The sequence below is a fragment of the Phoca vitulina genome, unplaced genomic scaffold (genome assembly GCF_004348235.1).
Source record: "Phoca vitulina isolate PV1807 unplaced genomic scaffold, GSC_HSeal_1.0 scaffold2, whole genome shotgun sequence".
In the NCBI taxonomy this organism is placed as follows: Eukaryota; Metazoa; Chordata; class Mammalia; order Carnivora; family Phocidae; genus Phoca; species Phoca vitulina.
Window position 1 is genome coordinate 93,661,820 of NW_022589705.1, and position 23,240 is coordinate 93,685,059.

Genomic DNA, 23,240 nt, shown 5'->3' on the forward strand with positions numbered 1-23,240 from the left:
ACGCGAAAGTTTTATTTTAAAAATAGCAACTCTTAATTGGCTGCAGACAAGAGGATTCACCACATGCAAACTCATTTGGCTCTTGTTCTTCACCCACCCCTTTGCTTTCCACAAAAAGAAGAGACTCAAAGAAGGTTCCTTCTGAATGTGTATCACCATTTATTGTAGTTTGCGTTAGGAATCGAACAGAGGACATTGTCTGTGGAGGGGGGTGGAAAAAAAGGAAAAGAAAAGAAAGTCTGTTCTCGTAGCTTAATTTCTTCCAAACACTTTACGGTTTCAGACCCTTTTTTACCCCAAGGAAATGCGAGAATTCAAGTATGTTAAAGTCGGGAGCAGTAATACAAAGTCTTATGTTTCTGTGTGTGGGTGTGTGTGTGTGTGTGTTTACAAGCAGACACACGTCCACGTTTCCTGCACCCTGTTTTCACTTTGGTCAGGCCAAGCCCCAAAGGACACGTCCTACAGATGATCCCCTGCCTCGAACTCACAGACTCCAGAGCTGAGGAATTTCTTTTCCCTCCTAGGATAACTGTAATGGTTTTGAACTGTCCGCACCCTCCCCCCCCGCCGGGCCCGCCCCCCAAAACCGTAAGTCGTGTAAATCCTGATATACTTGAATACTTCCTTTGCTGCAGCTGTTCCTCAGATTCCTAATAGAGGCCTTATGACAAGGACCAGAGCAACAGGTTCTCTTCACTTTGTTTAGAATAAAAAAACTTTAAAGGGACATTTCAAAAGAAAAAAAAATAAAAACTGAAATTCGAATTCTGAAAATATCTTGCCTTTTTTATTAATCATGTCATCTAACACCAATTAAAAAAAACAAATATGTGAATATGATATAAAAATACGATCCCAGGATTAACACTTTGTTGCAGGCACAGTTATCTCACAGAGTATATGTTTGGAGGGCCAGGGGGAAGGAGTTTATTTTTGTTTTTGCTTCTCTTAAAAAAATCCACAGCAGTGCAAGTCGGGTCAGGAAGGGAGCGGGGGAAGGATTCTTTAGCAGCAAAATGTCCAAGGTTCTCTAATCACAATCAAATCAACGGATATTGGATTGGGGGGGGGGGGGGGATGAACGGGATGCTGCCCAGACCCATTTGTCATCAATCACTAAAAGACTTCCGTTGCAAAAGCCCCAAATGGTGACATAGGAAGGACGAGCTTTATTAGACAAGCAATCGTAAAGTGTGTCCCTCAAGCTTTTGACCATGTGTGTCACTTAAATATATGTACAGGAATGGGGCTCCTCTTCTCATCCACGTCCTTGCAGGTCTCCACCGTCTGGTCACTCTGGGGGGGCTCTCGGCGTCTCTGCCGTGCGGGGCCGAAAACGTCTGAACAGCGTCTCCGCCACCGACGCGGCTTCCGCCTGCCTGGCTGGCCTTGGCTGTCTCGCAGAGGGTGGGCACGGGGGACGGTTTAATGATCACTGTTTTGTTTCTCTCTCATCCAGGCGTGAATCTGTTCTTTCAGTTCTGGCACTGGGAAGAGAAAAGGAGAGGATTAATGGCCCCGGACGGGAGGGCTCTTCCTAGGAGACGCAGCCTGCAGTTCTCTCCAAACGGAAAGAAAAGGCCATTCATTCCCTCACTGACACGAGGACTGAGGAAGAAGCAGGACATAAGGACTAGACTCCCACAGTGAATCAGAGCAAAGAATATTTCGTGTTTTTTCCATGAAGTGCCATAAGCTATGGAAGCTTCTGGATTTGGTAAATTGCCCCCTTCTGATGGATCTCTGGCACGGGATTCGGGCGCCACTCCTCTACCTGGTTCCAGCATGCTCTCGGTCAGCATCTGTCGGTTGAAGGGGTCCGTGGGAGAGTTGAGCAAGTGCCGCAGGATGATGGAGCGGTCCATGATGGTGCCCGACGGCAGCCGCACGGGGTCGGTCATCAGGGTGTCCATCAGAGGGTCTGCGGAGACAAAGCAAAGCAAACTCTCATCTCGGCGCCCAAAACTGAAACTGAAAACGAAACAAAGCCCCTCCTAACAGTGTCTATCCACAGACACAGCAATCGCATGGTCCGACCAGGCCCCCAAGTGCAGCCGAAGTTGGCATGAGATATAGATGTCCACGGTGCCTTCGGGGGAGGGGGACACCCCCTTCGTCAGCTACAGCTTGGGGGGGGGGGACAGAGGAAAAGGACCAGGGCTCTGCAGGAAAGACAGCGGCTGGAGCCCTTCATCCGAGGCCTTCCAGGGCTCTTCCTCGGAAACGCAAATGCCCTCTTGCGCAGGCAAGGCTGAGCTCGGCATTTTCACAGCTGGTACCCGGTTTGAAATCAAGATAAGGACTTTTCCCCCCTTTTAATTTACAACAGGAACTAAAAGTAGGCAAATGTAATTTCAGACAACGTGTCTCAAGGAGTAACTCTAGCACACCATACAGAAGTTAAAAGCACAGAACGCTGTCTTTTCACGTTACGTGTGTCCAGGTAATTCAAAGAATTCGGCACGAAGAGAGCGGCCCGCTTGCCTCTGAACTCGTCGGGGGCGTCGCTGTAGTCGATTTCTGCGCGCGCGTTCTTGGCCACTATCTCCTCCACCTTCTCCGCGAGGAGCTTAAACTTCTCGATCGCTATGGTGGATTTGATCCCCGCCTTCCGCATCTTCGAGATCACTTCTTCAAACAACTCTTTGCTGTAGGATCTCTGCGAATGAGGGAAGACAATGTGAGACATCAATATATTTTAAGTGGGAAGAAAGCAAGCTGCAGAAAGTGCCTGAAGTATGATCCATTTGTGTCTTTCTAAAAAAGCCCTAAAATGCTAACGTGTACATAAACAGTTCTCCACGGCTATAAACACATACAGACCGGAGTAACACCTACCAGACCGCACCAGGTCCTTACCTCTGAGGACGACTTAGGATTGAGGCAAATGAGGGGAATTTTGAATTTTGGAATTATTTTCTATATCAAACATGTAGCTCTTTTAAAATTTGAATTTAAATTATTTATGTATTTATTTGAGAGAGCGGGGGGAAGGGCAGAGGGAGAATCTCAAGCAGACAAGCAGACTCCCTGCTGAGCAGGGAGCCTGACGCAGGGCTCGATCCCAGGACCCTGAGATCATGATGCGACAAAATCATGAGTCCAACACTTAGCTGACTGAGCCACCCAGGCGCCCCTAAAATTTAAATATTAAAAAGAGAATGAAAATCGCTTCTGTGTGAGGCTTTGAAAGGCACTCTGCCCCGCAACAAATGTCGCCTCTTTTCCCTAAAGGTCAACATGGTGAAAGCAACCCAACATGGTTCATAATCAAAAGGAGCTTTATCCTGTTCGTGGTCAGTCTTTCCTCCAGAGCTCTCAGCTCAACACTGTTAAATGTCAGGTGCTCTGCTGAGAGGAGCATGAGGGATGGTGGAGAGAGGACAAGTGCCCACCAAAGACCCAGATGAACTTGGACTTGAACTCTGGCTCCACAGTCTACCCACTGGGTAGTCTCAAGCAAACCCCTCTGGGCCCCAGGTTCCTCTGGCATAAAATGGGGGGTGGTAACAGCCACCTGACACGTGCCTAATTCATATACATCATTGCCGTTTTGAAATATCACAGCATATCCGAATTTGCACTTATGGCAAAAACACTGGCCACTTGTCAATTCAGTGACAGTGATGCGAACAGAGGAGGAGACTGATCAAGCCTGAGACTCTGAACGATGGCCCAATAACCCCTGAGTGGTGCTTCCCTTCCAAGGACTCAGACGAACGTCTATGGGATGAATTCATGTCAATACCTGTATTTTCTTAGAGCATGGGGTTGAGATTTCTCAACCTTTCTTCTTTTCTTCTTTAACTTCAGTTTCTAAGTGAGTGTACGCACCCACACGGAAGAGAGAGGGAAGGGCATGCACTAGCATCGGCCTGGCAGGAATCCTAAAAGCCATCTCGTAATCTCGTACAATCCTGAAAAGTTCCAAGAGCCTCGAGTATAGTTTTCTGAAACTAAATTACTACACGGATTCAGCAAATACCTTATTTGACATCTCCTTCTTCTGAGCCAGGAAGCCACAGTCTCTATCCCTTTGGGGAGGGGCACGGCGGATAAGTGGCCAAAAGATTATAGTAAGATGTTGGAAGGGCAAAATTAAAATATTGCGCACAGGGACTTATTGCGGGTTGGCCGTTGAGACTGAGACGATTTCACCTTGAACTTCTCTTTGTAACAAGGAGCCACTTGCTATCCTTGTGAAACATCACCCACTCTATTTCTCAAATGATGATGAGTTTTTAACCAACTGACTTGTGCTTACTTATAAGTCAACTTCTAAGAGCAGTGTGGTGGGCATTATCAGCAATCAAAGGCAACCTGTGATAAGGGGATGTGGCATTCAGCCTCACAAAGCAATGGAATCAATGCATGGAACAAAGGCACATTACTGAGCTGCTGCTTCGGGTCTGATGTGGGTTGGGTCAGAGACGCAGCAAAGATGCTGTTCTTGTCCTCAAGGATCTTACGGAGTCATTAAAAAATTAAACACAGAAATATCTACAAATCATATATCTGATAAAGGTCTTGTATCCACAATATATAAAGAACTCCTACAATTCAACAACAAAATACAAACAATCCATTAAAAAAAAAATGGTGAAGGACTTGAATAGCCATTTCTCCAAAAAAGATATACAGATGGCCGAGAAGCACATGAAATTTGTCATTATGAAAATGTGAATCAGAACCACAGTAAAGTACCACTTCACTCCCAATAGGGTGGCTATTAAAAAAAATGAAAAAATAACAAGTGTTGGTGAGGATGCGAAGAAACTGAAATGAGACCCCTTGTCCACTGCTGGTGGGAATGGAAAATGGTTCGGCCACTGTGGGACACAGTGGGAAAGGTCCTGGAAAAGTTCAACATCGTATTACCGTAAGATTCAGCGATTCTACTCCTGAGTATATACCCAAAAGAATTAAAAACAGGCAGGGGCACCTGGGTGGCTCAGTCGTTAAGCGTCTGCCTTCGGCTCAGGTCATGATCCCAGGGTCCTGGGATCGAGCCCCACATCGGGCTCCCTGCTCGGCGGGAAGCCTGCTTTTCCCTCTCCCACTCCCCTGCTTGTGTTCCTCTCTCGCTATGTCTCTGTTAAATAAATAAATAAAATCTTAAAAAAAAAAAAAGAATTAAAAACAGGTATTCAAATACTTGGTCACAAACGTTCAGCGCAGCACCATTTATAATAGCCAAGCGGTGGAAACAACTCAAAGGTCCACCAATGGATGAACAGATGAGCACATCATGGTAGATCCACGTAATGAGATATTATTCAACCATAAGAAAGGCATGAAGTACTGTACGTGGATGAACCTCAAAAACATTGTGCTAAATGAAAGAAGCGAGACACAAAAGGTAACATACTGTATTGTTCCATTTACATGAAATATCCAGAATAGGCAATAGGTAAATCTAAAATTAGGTAAAACGAAGACAGAAAGCATATCAGTGGTTGCCCAGGGCTGGAGTGACGGGGGGATGGACAGTGCCTGCTTAATAAATATGGCATTTCCTTCTAGGGGAGATGTCTGCATATGATGTTGGAACTAGAGAGAGGTGGAGGTTGCGTAACACTGGGAATGCACTAAAAGTCACCAAATTGCACACTTTAAAATGGTGAATCTTGGGGCGCCTGGGTGGCTCAGTCGTTAAGTGTCTGCCTTCGGCTCAGGTCATGATCCCAGGGTCCTGGGATTGAGCCCCGCATCTGGCTCCCCACTCGGTGGGAAGCCTGCTTCTCCCTCTCCCACTCCCCCTGCTTGTGTTCCCTCTCTCGCTCTGTCTCTCTCTGTCAAATAAATAAATAAAATCTTAAAAAAAAATAAATAAAATGGTGAATCTTATGTGAATTTCACCTCAATTAAAAAAAAACAAAAACAAAAAGGAAAGATGGGTGGGAGAAGTGTGACTTCAGATGGGCTCTTTGTTCTTTATTTTCATTTTATTTTACTTTTTAAAGATTTTATTTATTTATTTTATAGAGAGAGAGCACTTGAGTGCGAGCAAGGGGAGGGGCAGAGGGGGAAGGGAGAGAATCTTGAGCAGACTCCACACCGAGTGTGGAACCCGATGTGGGGCTCCATCTCATGACTGGGAGATCATGACTTGAGCCGATGTCAAGAGTCAGACGCTCAACCGACTGAGCCACCCAGGCGCCCCTCTTTATTCTTTATTTTTGAACAGACCCCAGTGCTAATGGACAGTGCTCCAGGAACAGCAGACCTGCAGTCCATGCACAAAGTCTGTCCATGAGAGCTAGTCCTGCATGGCCATCAATGCAGCACACAGAGTCCCCCTAAAGCCTCCCTGTCCTAGGCTCCCTCATCTCCAGGACAACTGTTCTCCACTCCTCCTCTGACAAGGGGCTCTCTCCTCCAGTTTGTGAGCATAAAGCTCAGTGGCTCTTCGTGCCGGTCCTCCTGTCACCTCTTCTAGACACTTGTCTTTAGTCCGCTCTTGGCTGACGGGGAGAGAAGCTTCTGAGTTTCTTTCCTTGCACGGCCGCCATTTTCTTCTTCCTTGGTCTTCCCAGACATACCAGGCCAAACCAAGACCACTGCTCCCAAAAGAGAAAACAAAATTCCACTACTATTCCTCTGGAGCTTTCTAGATTTCCAACCTTCCTTCCTCAGCCCCCCAAACCCTCTTCTGAGACGATCATCAGGGCCCTAATCAGCTTACAGCCACTATAAATGGAAAATGCCCAACAATCAGAACAAACACCACACTGTAAAAGGAAGCAAAAAGCCCACTTAAAATGTTTTCCTGTCCAAGGCGACACTGGCGCGTGTGTGTTTGCTTCATGAGTCTGGAAGAGCAGGGCGATTTAGACAGTCAAGAAAAGCCACGTGCCACGGTGCAGAAAGTGCGGCCTACGACTCAAGCCGGGTGCCACCACGGGCCCCCACCCCACCCCACCCCACAGGTATTACCGGGCACTGTCCCCCACTTGGTCTTCACCATCTCACGGGCTGTGCTGTGTTTATTCACACTGCAAGCTGGTTACGTTCACCACTCGTGATGTGGCAGCCACAGCAAGGCCTCCCAGCAAGACCCGCTACGTGACTCTTCCAAGTCTCTTACAGTAAAGAGCAGAAGAGTCTCTGGGGACTTCTCACACCGCGACCTCTGGCCAGGCTACCACAGCCTGGCTGCAGTCGGCCTGCCGTCCAGCAGACACCCCCATCCGGATGCGGGCGCATCTTCGTTTTCTTTGTCTAACTGCAGACTGCCACTTACCGTCCATAGGTCAGCATGTGCAGTATTGTAGAGTTATCAGCTAGAAAAACATCCTTGCACCTCCCCACAGTAACTGCAAACTCTTACCCCCTCCTAGACCACCTTTTTTTTTTTTTTTTTAAGGATTTTATTCATCTGACAGAGAGAGAGAGAGAGAGAAAAAAAACAAGCAGGGGGAGCAGCAGAGGGAACAGGAGAAGCAGGCTCTCTCCTGAGCAGGGAGCCCAATGCAAGGCCTGATCCCAGGACCCTGGAATCGTGACCTGAGCTGAAGGCAGACGTGTAACCTACTTCGCCACCCAGGTGCCCCTATACCACCACTTTTTATGGAAAACCTGCTTTAGACATATGTGTTGTTTCCCCGTCACTCTGTCAAGACCGACTCTCTTGCTTACATCCAAAAGTACCCACATATGTGAGTTATATCTCAGTAAAGCTGTTATTAAAAAAAGTAGTACCTACAATTTCCATATTTTACTATCATTCCTTTGGGTGAGATATGGGTGAAGAACCTTCTAGAACCCCTACTGCTGGTTAACCTGAAACATGAGATTTGGACAGAGAGTGTGAACAAAGATGGAGAGACAGATGGGCATGGAACTTTTTGGGTGTTTTAAGTAGAGGGAAGAGAGGCTGGGAGTACCTGCTCAGGGCCAGACTGCCTGAGTATGAACCCTGCCTCTATCCCATACTCCCTGCTGCCTGGAGCAAGCTGCGTCAACTCTCTGTGCCTCAGTTTCCTCAGGTAAGAATGAGGAATCTAATAGAACCTATACCACAGGATTTTGCGAGGATTAAGTCAACGAAAACAAGCCAAGTGGTTAGAATTTGGTATTCAAATGATAAACGTCAGCTCTCAGGATGCTGCCATGATGCAGGACAGAAGAACACGGCGGGTGGGGGAACCCTTTATGAGACTGCTGGGAAGTCAGGGGGTGGGGGTGCTTGGATTACATTGGCAGGTGTGGAAATGACAAACATGGAACGGGCATCATGACCGCGGCAGACACAAGGAACAGAGCAGAGAGAAGACTATGAAGATAACCACACGAGGTTTGAAACCAGAAATCGCAATAATAGCAGCACCAGCGTGGGGGGCTTGGGAAGCAGACTGGGACCCCTGAGCCCCTGAGAAGGCTGGACCTTGGTGGGAAGGTGATGGATCTGCTGCATGAGGCCCTTGGCAGGATGGGCTAGGAACCCCACTGGAGACGGATCCGGGAGCCAAATTGGCTTTCACACCCGAAGGAAAAGAGCTGATTCATCTTCATTTACACCAGACAAGATCCCCTGGTCCATGTGGTGATTATTTCCACTTACGTACTAAAAACCTCCCAAACCACAAGTTGAAAAGTACCGCCTTCCCTGATTCCAAGTGGGGAAAACCCAGGGACAGATGGGTCTGCCAGGAAGTCCAGAGAGATGCGAACTCTGGCCAGCCGGGTCGGCGGCCTGAGGCCCAGCCTCCCCCTGAAATGGCCTGCTCCCTGGGCACTGACCTGGTCGTCAGCAATGGCTTTGGCGAACCGGGCACAGTCCAGCTGCAGGTAAATATCCGTCAGTTGGTCCAACAGCTTCTTTGGTTCAAAGCCGTACTTCTCAGGGTTTTCAACTTTCAGGTCACGGCACTTGGGGCCACAGAGTTGCTGAAGATTAAAGTTCAGCATTGCAGCCAATCGGGGTCCAAGTTCCTAGGAAATCACAGGGTAAGAGGACAATTCGTGCTGTTGAGACAAGCGAGAAGGACCAAAACTCCCATTTCAGTGGAGGAACATGAATTGGCTGGATTAATCTTCAAAGAATCCCTTAGATGTACTGTGAGTCATAAGCTGAAGCAGGACATTTATATGCAAAATTTTCTTTATTCTCCATCTCTAATCCAGTAATTCTAACACCTAATAATGTTACAGGTTGGTGGAATATCTATAAATACGAACAGAAGGCAACCTTTTCTTTAAATTCACGCTTTCAATGACAAAAACAAGTATCACTCCAAATTCACTGAGAAGCAGGTTAAGAGGGAAAATCACTCATAATTCCATCTCAAATAATTTTTTTTTTTATTTATTTTTTATTTATTTGTCAGAGAGAGAGAGAGAGAGCGAGCACAAGCAGGGGGAGCAGCAGAGGGAGAAGGAGTAGCAGACTTCCCGCTGAGCAGGGAGTCCGATGTGGGACTTGATCCCAGGACCCTGAGACCACGACCTGAGCCGAAGGCAGACACTTAACGACTGAGCCACCCAGGTGTCCCTCCATCTCAAATAATTTATTATAGTTTCCTAACAATCAAAGACTCGCTGAATTGGGAGTTCCTAAACATAAAATAAAACATGTTTTTAGTGCAAGGATTGGCCAACTGCTACCTGCAGGCCGAATGTGGCCCAATGCTTATTTTTATAAAGTTTTATTCACACAGCCACACGTACTTGTTTATATATATTTTTTCTGTAACTGCTTTTGTGCTACAAGAACCAAGCGGAGTAGCTGGGCCAGACTGCAGCCCACTGTCTAACTCTTCACTGTCTGGGCTTGGTAGGAAAAGTTAAAAGAAATTCCATTTGCAAGCCCCAGGGAAGCAAGGGTCTGAACTATCTTGTTTGAATTAGTTGCGGTGTTTGCATGCTTTCAATAGTGAGCTCGGTTTTGTTTCACGTTCCACTGCTCTTTTGTGAAGAGAAGTGAAATGGAAAACGGACAGAGGAGGAGACTCATTGCTGAGAGGCAGCCAGGCCAGGGTGTGGCGAGAACGCTGAGCACGGACACTGGAGGAAGTGAGGAATAAAATTACGTTCCATTGTAAACCTGTCTCCATATCTCCAGGCAATTAATGACCAGCTCCCAGGCCCCTTCCTTGCCTTCGTCACCACCCTTGTCCTGGCCACACCATAAAGCTTCTGTGCTGTGCGGCAGGGGGAGGGCAGGGGGTCAACACAAAGCAGCGATCTTCAGTTAGGTCACTCAGTTTCCATTTCAGAAGCAGGACCCAGGTCTTAATAGTATCAAGGCCAAATATTCTGACTCCCTTCAATCTACCATAAACCCCAATTATGGCTCTCATTACCCTTCGGCTTCTTGAGTGTAACAAAGCTACAACCAGGAGAACCACAGATCTTACCCGTTATCAATGATTTCTACTTACTACATTCTAATTTCTAACTGATGCTACTTTCTACCTTTCCTATAAATAAAATACAGGAATTAATAACAATAAATATATGTCACAGCTTCAGCATTAATAATCCCATGTGCTATGTAAGCAGAAAGCGAATTACGTTATTTTGGAAGAGACTGTTTGCAGACTTTGGTCTCGCCCCAGAGTGCTAGATCACTTAGCATAACTGGGAACAGAATCAGCATCAAGCTTTCACTTAGCAACTCGGAGCTGAAACGTCCAGGATCTCAATAACTACCTTTAGTGACAGGTGACGGAGCCTGACTGTGGAATCCGACACACAAAATAAACATCCCGAAGTTTCTACTCACCGGTCTGAGGAACGGCTTCTGGACCTGCTTCGTGAGGATATGGAACATGTCCACGGTTTCTGTTGCCAGGGCAAGATAGGAGCGGGACACACGCTCGTCCTGAGCAAGCTGGGACTGACGGGCTTGCTGCTGATCCTAGGAAGGCCAAGCAGAAGTCAGCACTGGCCGTGAGCTCACCGGCACGCCGAGTGTGAAGGAAAACGGGACGAGCGCACAACAAAGCCCACAGGCTGAGGGAATGAGAACGACCCAAACCAGAGAATTTTCCAGATAACTGAAGTTTATTCTTTTTCAGCGTGAGAACTCTCTGGGTCTCTGAGTAAGGTGACCTTAGCACACTGTTTAACTTACATGAGCCCCTATTTCCTCAATGATAAAAGAAGTCACCTTCAACTTCTGTGCGGGATGAAATTAGTGAATCTTCCATCACACCCGATACATGTGGTTGCTAATCCAGGATAGTTTGTTTCCCTGAATAACAACTTGTGGTCACTACTATTTTAAAAACACGTGTTGTGCTATGCCACGATACTGGGGCCTAGAGGTTCTGCCTCTACACCAAGCGCCTCCAGACTGCTAAGGTTTTTTTTTTTTTAAAGATTTTATTTATTTATTTGAGAGAGAGAGAATGAGAGAGAGCACATGAGAGGGGGGAGGGTCAGAGGGAGAAGCAGACTCCCTGCAGAGCAGGGAGCCCGATGCGGGACTCGATCCAGGCACTCCAGGATCATGACCTGAGCCGAAGGCAGTCGCTTAACCAACTGAGCCACCCAGGCGCCCCAGACTGCTAAGGTTTTGAGTTTCGTCTCGCTGTGCTCTCGGGCTGTCGCCCCGGACAACTGTCAGCATGCTTGCCTCTGGCACTGTCCTCCTCCTTCAATTCTGCCAGGGGCGGGGAAACAAGATAATAAGGTGTGTTTGACTCGGGGGTAAAGCAAGGTGGAGCACTGAAGGCTCTGGGATGGAGAAAACACCCAGCAACAGCAGGAAAGACGAAAATTCTTATATCGCGGCTCAGAGGCCGTCTTACTTCATGCGAGGGGAGGGCAAAGCTAGAGCAGCTGATGTCGCCACAGGAGGACCTCCTGGGGCGGTGCCCTCTGAGAGGTGCGTGGGGGACGCCGTGCAGCGATGCTGGGTAACTGTCCGCTGCCCCCTTGGCCAAGAATGCGCCCATAGAACACACGTCCAAGCAGGAAGACATAAGGACAAGGTGAGAACTAGTGCAATGCATGTCTGCGTGCCACACGCTTTCCTCCGCACATGGTATCCGGGCCCTCGTCCAGGCCAGGCCCACCTGCAGGCACTGAAGCGCGGAACAGGACCAGCAGGCTCGCAGGCCTCATGGAGCTCAGCTCGCAGGCAGGGAGACAGGCAATAGACAAACGCCCACATGGACACACAAGTCCGAGAGTGATGGAGAAAAGGCAAGCAGAAGAAGAGAGGAAGAGTGGTCAGGGACAGCCTCTGAGAAGGTGACATTTAGGTGGATGTCTGAAGAAGAGACTCAGCAGAAATCGGGGGCAACAGTGCTCCCAGTCGAGGGAACAGCAAGCGTGTCAGCAGGAGGGCAAGGAGGCCCGTGTGGTTCAGGGAGAGTGGGTGACGGGGAAAATGGTGGGCCGGGGGCCCACTCTAACTTGGGACTGGACTCTGTGTGAGAAGGGAAGCCTGGACGAGTTCTGAGTCAAGTGGTGATAATGAGCAAACAGGTTTTTGTTGTTTTTTTTTAAAGATTTTATTTATTTGACAGAGAGAAAGACAGCCAGAGAGGGAACACAAGCAGGGGAGAGGGAGAGGGAGAAGCAGGCTTCCCGCCGAGCAGGGAGCCCGATGCGGGGCTCGATCCCAGGACCCTGGGACCATGACCTGAGCCGAAGGCAGACGCTTAACGACTGAGCCACCCAGGCGCCCCTGAGCAAACAGGTTTTAACAGCATCCCTCTGGGATGGACACGGGCAAGAGTGGAGGCCGAGAGACCGGTGAGAGAGGCTATAGCAAGCCAGGTGGGAGAGGGTTGTGGCCTGGAGGTGGGGCAAGAGGCCAGATACGGGCATTTTAGGGTAGAGTCTTGAGGCGCTTGTTGAGGGAGAAGAATCAAGGAAGACTCCCAAGCGTTGAGTCAGAGCACTTAACAGAATACCGCGGTCACTCAGTGAGGCTGGGCAGACCCGGAGAGGAGATGTGGAGGACCCCACTAAGGGATACTATTAGACCACCAGGCAGAGGGGCAAGTCAACAGCTGGTTGGTGAAGCAGGTCTGGAGTCAGGAGAGATAGGAGCTGAGGAGACACATTCTGGAATCTTTAGAATACAGACCGTTAAACAGATGAGATCACCCAGCAGTGAGTTTGAGCTGGGGCATCAGGCCGTGTGTGGGAGCGCTTCTGGCTGCCTGACAGGGCTCGGGGTAGGAGGGTACATCACTGGCCCGAGATGTTAAATGTCCTGCCACGTCGGTGCAGTCTCTCATAATAACGAACTATTGCTATGGCAAAATTCCGCTGCACTCACGATTCCAACTAGCACCCTCGCTGAGAGACAGCAACCTCAGCCGCGGGCGTGGGGAGAGAAGGGGAGAACCTGAGGGCCGAGCAGTGGCCTCCTCCAGCATTCAGACGACGGGCCGTGGGAGGAGCAGGCACGGAGGGGGATGGCAGAAAGTGACTTCAAGGTCAAATGGACATGACGTCGGGAATAGCACTTGCTTGAAAGGATTATTTATGCTGTCTTCTCATCCATGAGCACAGAAAAGTCAATAGGAATTGCTCGGCCATCTCATAAGCAAATGCTAGCAAGCACAGACTGTGAATGAGATAATGTGCCACAGACCAGTATCCCACCATCTCCGACATTAGCTGGGCTGAGATGAGCATCTCGAGCAACATAAAGTGGGCGCTACAGAAGTAGAGAGAAAGGTGAAGATTGTGCAGCCGCACTGACTGGGGTAGTCCAACCATGAGGGACTACTTGGACAAGACTTTACTCAAAGAATGGGTAGGATTTTAATACATAAGAACGGAATGTAGAGAATTGTGGACAGAGGGAATGTCTCAAGGCACATGAAACAACAGAAGCTACCCAGTCCTGAGCTACGTGGTGACACCTACTGTTCCTCCTCATTGCTTTTCTGCGAAGCAGGGATCGTCTCTGGTTTGTGGACAAGGAAACAGAGATCAAGGAACTCTGAAGGCATGGCAGTATCTGCTCGCAAACCCAGGTGCCCTCGACTCCAAAGCTGGAGCTCCTTCAACTGGCCTCACCTGCTTCCCAGCCTGTTCTGCAAGGGCCTAGGGCCCAGTCCGGATTGGAGCCAACAGACCAGAATGGGAGGTAAGCTTGGCAGGATCTCTTAGAGCTACCGTAGGGGGGGCCGTGGAGCGTCAAGTCTGAGCTACCTCCCGCCCATGCGACATGGGGAGGTGCGGGAGGGAAGTTTTGGAGGCACAGCAGCAAAACAGTTGAACAGGTGTGTAGACATGAATACGAGGGTAGAGGGCAGGCCGGACTCGGACAGGTGCCAGTGCAGTGCCAGGGACAAAGAGGACAACCACTGCATCGTCTCAAGAATACGACGAGAGGGGTTCTAGCAGTGTGGCAGCCCGGACGCGGGAAATCCAGCATTCACGGGCCCTGGGCAAAGCCCCCGGGAGGTTTCAGTCTGTGGTGTAAGCACGTTAGCTACAGCAAGATGGAAACTTCTCATCAAAGCTGCCTCAATACTTGGAATGAAAACCTTTCCTAAATGGGCTTTCATATGTGCTTACCTTATCTTAAGCATTAGAAGCTCGACAGCATTTTCATTTTGAGGATGCTACTGCTAGTCAAGAAAAAACAGTCCTCCCTACTTTTCCACGAGAACTCTTTTTGGAAAGCAGTTCTGATTCTGAGCCTGAGAACACCAGGCACAGAACGAACCAATGTATGAAGTCACCCGTAGCTGTCGAGGGCTAAGTAACTGATCAGAGACCCATCTACACAGCTGCAAGTAATGTCAGAAAAGCGTGTCAGTGTGCTGTCACTGGTACAGCATGAATTTCTCATGGAACCTGGAAAAACAGCCCTCTCTTCCATTAATAACTGAACATAAAAACCAAGATCAACTGGAAGGAAAAAACCCACCAGAATCCTGCATGAGTCACAGAGTTGTCTGAAGATCACATGAGCAAACCAAATGCCTGTCTGGCACCGCATTCTAGAGATTTCCTTCCTACTTTCATAAATTGACATCAACACATTCAGATAATAAAAGCTCTTCTCCAAAAAAGCCCTTTGAAATTAAAAAGGCAAGAAAGTTTTCAGGACACATTTTGAAAGACTTCTCAACTCATTTCTTAGCTTTAGATCAGGTGTCTAAGCTTACTCCTACCCCAAACCTGGGATGTAACTTCATGGAAGCCCACAGGTGGGAGGTGACAAGCAGTGACAAGTCAGTCAGAGCTACGTCACCAGGGCCCACAGATGTGGCCCCAAAGCAGAGCTCTGCCCGGGGCAAAAGGCAGCTTCCCCACCACAGCTGTCCCACTATGTCCTCACCCGGGGCAGCTGGTCCCACTGTTCTTTGTTCTTCATCTCTTCTTGCACTTCGTGGATTCGCTTCAGAGACTCCAGACTTTCATCGAGCAAAAACGTCGTGTCATTTATCAGCATGTTTATATAGCGAACAAACTGCTTCCCCGAACTGAAAAGGCAATTACATTGGACATGGTCATACAGCTCCCTGAGGCAAAATGCCGCAGCAGATCCCAAAGAAAATGGGCCCCCGCCCAAAGTGCCACCACGTCGTCCTGTAAGACCGCCCACCTTGGCACCACTCAAGTACTGCGGAGGTCAAGGACTATGGAGTTTCTCCTTGGATTTTGTTCCTCCTTTGAAGTAAGTGTGATAAGCCCACTTCAGCAGTGCAATGGAGGTACCCTGCACAATTTATGAGAGCCAATTGCTAATACTTCAGGATTTTGTGAGCAGATTCCCTTGAGAGCTTAAATTTGGCACCAGTGGAAGTATTTACATCCCGCTTCTCGGCCTTTTGGCTAAGATCAAGTGTGGAAAACCAGCAAATGCTGAATTTTCTCCCCTTCTTCAGAGAGCAGGTTTACCAACACGTCCCTGGCTCATTCTCTCAATGACTTTAAGTAGAAAAGACACTCTTCCAGACTAGAAAATATGCTTAAACTCACCAAGATACAAAGAAAGCACAATTACCCACATATAAGAGACAAGAGAATTACCAATACAGTGATTCCTCATTATAAAGACACATTGAAGAAAAGCTGGAAGCTGCGATATTGATAAAGGAGAGTATCAACTCACTTTCTAGAACCTGAAGCTTCCCATCTATAAAACTGTCCTGCATATCCTGTTACAGTGCAGGGCTCGCTGGGGCACTGAGATGCCGGTGCACCGTTAGGCTTTGTAACTGCAAGATTAGTGGAGCAAAGAGGAGCTACATACACTTTAGGATCTACTGCTGTGTAATCAGGGGGCGGGAAGCCCGTGCCGGGGAGGAGAAGTTCCTGTGAACAAGGGTGGGAAGCTTAGATTTCAGGAACAAGGAAAGTTCAGGGCAAGCACTCCCACTCAGCACCACGCAGATCAAGCCATGGGCCTGTCTGGTCTAAGCTCATGCCAGGGTTTGTGGGAACATAATTCCGACCATAAGAGCAACTTCTGGAAAGAGAATTAACTTGAAGAGTCTACTCTGCAGAAACCTATCTAGCAAATGGTTACTCCACTGGTAATACGAAATCTTATTGACTAGTAACTCAGCTAACAAGTGACAGCTAGACTTGATCAGTGATCTAACATGGGTTGCAAAAGATCCAAGCAGATGGGATAAAATTTCTCCTGAAGAATAATTCAAGAGTTCAACATTTTCATCTCCCTTCTTTTTAAAGCACCTTTCCTTTTAAAGTAACTTAGATGAAATGACTAATGTCCAGATTTAAGTAGCCACTAAAATTTCAGGTAGGTAACAAAAAGTCCTTAATCAAGGTTTAGGGACTTATTACAAAGAGTGACATTTGAAATGACAACCCCAACCTAACCGCTTCCAAATCTGAAGTCTTCCTAACACTTCACATCTAAAGCTTGACATCATGTTCCAGAACACTCTACGCTCTCATTCCAGTCATTCTGACAACTTCACTTAACACTGTAATCGCAGAAACACCCAAAAACACTTCACGGATCATCTCAGAATATTTATAGATTCTTTATGTATACATACCATCCCCAAAGTGTCTTGACAAATCTAAAGTTCAGCGATACCTCGCAAGCACAGACATTTAGTTAACTCTGCTCACATGTAGCAGGACCATCTAGAAAACTTAAAGGAGGCTGCGACCAAGCCAACAGTCCAGGAGAATCAGCTCGGAAAGATTTAAGCAGTCACCCTACCTGTGATTTGCAAGAGGGCAAGCTGTGACATCGGGCGCCCGATACTCACTTGAACTCCTCCATGAAGGTGCCATGGTGAGCTATGTTTTGCCAAAGGCTTTTAAAAATGGTGCTAATGTGATAGCGAATGGTGAACTTGTCGTAGAACTCACTGGTGGCTCCGGTGTGCTCAACATCTAGAGAAGAGAGAAGGATGGGGACTGCCTTACCTTTCTAAACACAGTTACTGCGTCCACGATGTTACTGAGCGCATACAAACCTGTAAACTCAGAGATGTGATAAGATCGTGCACCTCTCTCTCACGTGTAAGGCAGGACAGAAATCAGGAGGTGGTTCTGAAGACACAAGCCTCACAGTGAAGGGCCGGCAATGACACACCAAATGAACTGGGCTCGGAAAGCAGCTGGCCTCATTGGCACAGCACCCATCCGCCAATGACCAGAAAAAAAACTGGGTTGAATTTTCTTAAGGTCCACATACCTATTAAATGTGACTACAGGCCTACCTCATTTTATTGCGCTTCGTAGATACTGTGGGTTTTTTGTTTTTTGTTTTTTTTAAATTACAAATTGAAGGTTTGTGGCAACTGTGCATCAAGCAAGTCTATCAGCCCCATTTTCCCAACAGCATTTGCTCACTTCGTGTCTCTGTGTCACATCTTGGTAATTCCCACAATATTTCAAACTTGTTCATTATTATTATATTTGTTATGGTGATCTGTGATCAGGGATTATGACTCACTGAAAGCTCAGATGATAGCATTTTTAGCAATAAAATATTTTTATTTATTTATTTAAGAGATTTTATTTGGGGCGCCTGGGTGGCTCAGTCATTAAGCGTCTGCCTTCGGCTCAGGTCATGATCCCAGGGTCCTGGGATCGAGCCCCGCATCGGGCTCTCTGCTCCGCGGGAAGCCTGCTTCTCCCTCTCCCACTCCCCCTGCTTGTGTTCCCTCTCTCGCTGTGTCTCTCTCTGTCAAATAAATAAAATCTTTAAAAAAAAATAAAAGATTTTGTTTATTTGAGAGTGAGCGAGCGAGAGAGCACAAGTGGGGGGAGGAGGAGAGGGAGAAGCAGACTCCCTGCTAAGCAGGGAGCCTGACGGGGGGCTCGATCCTGGGACTCGGGGACCATGACCTGAGCCGAAGACAGATGCTGAACTGACTGAGCCACCCAGGTGCCCCAATTTTAAATTAAGATATATACATTGGTTTTTTAGACATAATGATAATGTACACTTAACAGACTGCAGTATAGTGTAAACATAACTTTCATATGCACTGGGAAAGGAAAAAATCCATCTGACTTCCTTTATTCTCATATTTGCTTTATTATAGTGGTCTGGATCTGAATCTGCAATAGCTCCGAAATATGCCTTATTATTTTAAATACTTTTGTATAATTAACATTTTCAAACATGTACCCAAGTAGAGAAAAGCTTAGTAAAATCCTATGTACTCATCACTCAATTACCAATTACCAACATCTGTGTACTATTAATTAAAATGGAACAAAGATCAAACTCAGTTATCCAAAAGACAAATAGCTTAAGCGTGAGAAGTTCCTGAGTTTATGACAAGTTTTAAAAAGAGGGAAAGTTGTCAGGTAAAGCCAATAAGGCTCAAGAAAAAGATAAAAATGTAAATTAAAATAAGATACCATTTTTACCTATCAACTTAGCAGATTATTACAAAAATGACAAAACCGCGTGTGAGAATCTGGGCGGGAGGTTACCTTCTGACTGCTGGTGAGAATGAACAGTGACACAACCCCCTGAAGGCAACGTGACAACTTGCATCACAAGCCATCAACGAGCCCATCTCTCTGACCCACCAATTCTATAAAACGCATGCAGGCAGGTTCAAAGACTGATCTCCCAGGATCCTCTCTACAGTATTATTTGTATTAGAGAAAAAATATAAATGCAAATGCCCAACAGAGAACATGAAAAAATACTTGTGATATACAAAGTGAAAAACACAGGTTACCGAATGGGGCCAATCATATTTAAAACCACACACACACACACACCCATATATATGATAGAGAGCAAAATGTTAACAGAGATTCTGAGGGCAGAGACTATCAGTAACTTTTATTTTCTTCTTGGTATTTCCTATATTTTGCAAAGAACATATTTTTTTGTGACAAGAAAGGTTATTTAAAAATGAGAGGCATAAGATAATTAACACTTATCATACAAAGACCTGAAAGCACTTATACATATTCATTAGGTCAACCTTTCTTTACAATGAACTAAGTGTCATTTTGTTAACTGTAGAAAAGTGTGAACTGGGGCGTCTGGGTGGCCCAGTCGGTTAAGCGTCTGACTCCTGGTTTCGGCTCAGGTCGTGATCTCAAGGGTGGTGAGACTGAGTCCTGCATCAGGCTCCGCACTCAGTGCGGAGTCTGCTTGAAGATTCTCTCCCTCTGCCCCATCCCTGCTCATGAGCGCTCTTTCACTCTCTCAAATAAATAAATAAATCTGTATTTTAAAGATTTTGTTTATTTGAGACAGAGAGAATGAGAGAGAGAGAGAGAGAGAGCACATGAGAGGGGGGAGGGGCAGAGGGAGAAGCAGACTCCCTGCTGAGCAGGGAGCCCGATGCGGGACTTGATCCCGGGACTCCAGGATCATGAGCTGAGCCGAAGGCAGTCGCTTAACCAACTGAGCCACCCAGGCGCCCAATAAATCTTTATTTTGAAAAGGTGTGAACTAAAGTGTGGAGAGCTGATTCAAAAAGAGTCTACTTGAGAAAGACGCCGGGGGGCTGATACAGAGCCTCTCATGGCCCCAAAATCGCCCTTAATGCCTATACCACTTCCCGAGCACAGCAAAAGCTAAGTAATGCCAACATTTAAAAAATTTCACTCCTCATGCTCCCTCAGAACTGCAGCGGCCCGAATTCTACTTCCCACGTCCGAGTTCTAAGAGGCCTGAAATGAACCACATCCTGGCTGGCCTTGCTCCCCTGCTGCTCACTGTGCTCCCTCCCACGGGTCCTCGTACTCACTAAGCTGCCCAGGCCTCAGGGCCTTTACACTTGCCGTCCCGGGTGCCTGCTACACTGTGGCTGAGATCTTCGTATGATTCACTCTTCTGTCTCGTTTCCAATGTTACTCCAAAGTCACCGTCTCAGAGACCTTCCCTGACTGTGCTCCTTAAAGTAGCGTCATGCCCTCCTCCCACACCAACCATCTGCAAGTATCCTATTTATTGGTTCCGTTGTCTATGTCCCAACTAGAACACCTGGCTCACAAGACCAGTGACCGTGACATCCTCACCACTAGGCCTTAGCATCAAAACCAGTGCTGACACACAGTAAGAGCTTCACAAAGATTTGTAGAATTAGAGACTGAATCTACTTGGGCTAATGCTGGCTTTGCTGATTCAGATCCGCCTGGGGAGGAGAAGAGTCTGGAAGTAAGTCTTAGTTATCAGTGTTCTTCTAAGTTCTGAGTAGCCAGGTTGGGAAAGCTGGTCCTTAAGGAACTGATGGCTGGCACAAATAAAATACTCTGATTTTGGAACTTAATTTTATTTTTGAAACAAAAATTTGATCTTAACCATTTCCAAAGCTAGGATATTCTCTGGGGGAAGAAAAGAGGAGCCTGTTCCATAGGTCCATTTCTAGTTCACGCTTGAGAGTCTGTACCTAAGTCAGCAGGTGTTATTATGGGGTTGATGCACGAGTGGGGGGCTGTCTTCTTCGGTGTCCCACTGGAGGGCTCTCTGCGCACTGGGCCCCTGTGACCACAACAGTTAACAGTGCAGCAGTCAGGGGCACCTGTGCTAAGGTCCACCTGCTGAAGCTGCTGCCCCTCACTAGCTGCTGACCTTCAGCAAGCTTCTGGGCCTTTCTAAGCTTCAGGTTCCTCATTTGGAAGACAGAGATATTTATAGCCCCCATCTTGACGATGGCTGTGCAGATTAAGTGAAAGGATTCGTGAGGATTCGGTAAGTCGTGGCCATTATCAGTACGGGTGTCATCTCTCTAGGACTGTGCACGTGGTCCAGGGCCAGGGGGTACACCGCTGGGTGGCACAGGGGAAAAGAAGCTCCTCGGATCTTACTAGTGGGGCTCTGCCAGACCCAGCACTGGTCTCCCAGGAAGAGGCCCACCCCTCTGCACCCCCATGCTGTATCCCAAAGCCACAGTGACAGGCCCAGGGCACTTACCGAGTATAAAATACATTTAACCATACATTTTTTGCTTTTAGTACTAACAATACATGTTTACTGCAGAATAATTAAGTTCAGATAATTTTTTAAAAAGAGAAAGAAACCAAACCATTCACAGTTCTACCACTCAAAACTAACCAACCCACTGTTAGCATTGTGGTACATGCTCCTCCGCGCTGTTGTCTATCATACAGATGCGTACCAACATATCGTACATATGGGCTCATTACTTGACATTTTTAATGTAAATAACACAGTATTTTTCGCAGCTCATATAGACCCACTTCATGGGTAAACTGTGATTTACTTAATTTATCCACAGCTGGAAGAAATTTAGGCTGTTTTTAGTATTTTCACTACACTGCATTATAAATAACGCTGCAGTATCATTATAAACGTGCACACACATTTATAATTATCCCCACAGAACAGATTACTAGAAATTAAGTTTACATGCAGAAGGGTGAGCTGTCTGTTTAGCTGCTCTCAGCCCCCAACCCACCCTTTATACTTGGCTTTGCCAGGCCGGGGCTAGGACTCCCCAAGTCTCGCCTTGCCAGCCGGCCCTCTGCCGGGTCCACCAACAGGGGGCGCTGCAGGAGAACTGGAAAACTACAGGGCGGCAGGGACTTGGTCCCAGGCCGTAGGCGGGCTGCTCCCGCCAGCAATGGTCCTTCCTCCCATCAGCAGCAGCTACCTCCAGTCTCCAGCTCAGTCCCACAGTCACAGAACTAGTTCGCCTGCGCTCCTCAGAGACATGAGCGGGCCAGTGTCCTTCCTCAGAGACCTAGGTCCCAGTTCTGTCCTGGCCCTCATTCGAGCTGCCAGATTTTACTTACTCCAGCCTCTTCCCTGGGTTCCCCCAGCTCTGGAGAGAGATAATGGCTGCTTCCTGAACCCATAATCTGCCTTACGCCAAAGTTCTTATTTGCCTTTCTGTCCTCCAATATCTATTTGACCAGTTCCTTATATGGTTGCTCCTTGAACAACACAGGCTTGAACTGCATAGGTCCACTTACAGATTTTTTTCAATAAATATACATACAGGACCATAAATGCATTTACTCTTATGATTTTCTTTTTTTTTTTTTTTTTTAAGATTTTACTTTTATTTATTTGAGAGAGAGCAAGAGAGAGCGAGGGAGCACGAGTAGGGGCAGAGGGAGAGGGAGAAGTAGACTCCCCAGTGAGCAGGGAGCCTGATGTGGGGTTCGATCCCAGGACTCTGGGATCATGACCTGAGCTGAAGGCATCCCTCTTCCTTACGATTTTCTTAATAACATTTTATTTCCTCTAGCTTACTTTCTCATAAGAATACAGTGTGTAATATATATAACATACAAAAGATGTGTTAATTGACTGTTTATGTTACTGATAAGGTACTACATAACAAATTCAACATTCTGGTCAATAGTAGGCTTTTAATAAACCTGGGGGAGTCAAAAGGTAAAAGTGGATTTTTGGTTATGTGGGGGGGTCTCTAACTCCTACGTTGTTCAAGGGTCAACTGTATTTAAATTCTATTAAAATAACTGGTATGGGGGCACCCGGGTGGCTCAGTCATTGAGCATCTGCCCTTGGCTCAGGTCATGATCCCAGGGTCCTGGGATCGAGCCCCGCGTTGGGCTTCCTGCTCGGCGGAAAGCCTGCTTCTCCCTCTCCCCCTGCTTGTGTTCCCTCTCTCGCTGTGTCTCTCTCTGTCAAATAAATAAATAAAATCTTTAAAATAAAATAAAATAAAAATAACTGGTATGTTTCTATTTTCCTTACTGGACCTTGACCAATACATAGGATATATACATTTTTAGGGCTTTTGGTGTGGACTGCCAAACCGCCTTCTGGGAAGGTTTTACCAATTTACATTCTCATAAGAGTTTCTTAGCGCTGATTCCACATACTAGCTAACGGGGAGATGAAACAGGCATTGGCG

At 47.1% G+C, this 23,240-nt stretch overlaps 1 protein-coding gene across 2 annotated transcripts in view; it reads right to left on the reverse strand.

Moving 5' to 3' along the window:
* UBE4B (ubiquitination factor E4B) overlaps window positions 1-23,240 on the reverse strand; it is a 122,250-nt gene continuing 99,010 nt past the window's right edge. For both annotated transcript variants that reach the window (XM_032393922.1, XM_032393929.1), the window contains 7 exons: window positions 17,178-17,304; window positions 15,266-15,410; window positions 10,730-10,864; window positions 8,746-8,937; window positions 2,488-2,662; window positions 1,778-1,924; window positions 1-1,490 (listed from right to left, as the gene is read on the reverse strand). In XM_032393922.1, coding sequence (XP_032249813.1) covers window positions 1,429-1,490; window positions 1,778-1,924; window positions 2,488-2,662; window positions 8,746-8,937; window positions 10,730-10,864; window positions 15,266-15,410; window positions 17,178-17,304 — 983 coding nt within the window. In that variant the 3' untranslated portion in view covers window positions 1-1,428. The remainder of the gene's footprint in view (window positions 1,491-1,777; window positions 1,925-2,487; window positions 2,663-8,745; window positions 8,938-10,729; window positions 10,865-15,265; window positions 15,411-17,177; window positions 17,305-23,240) is intronic.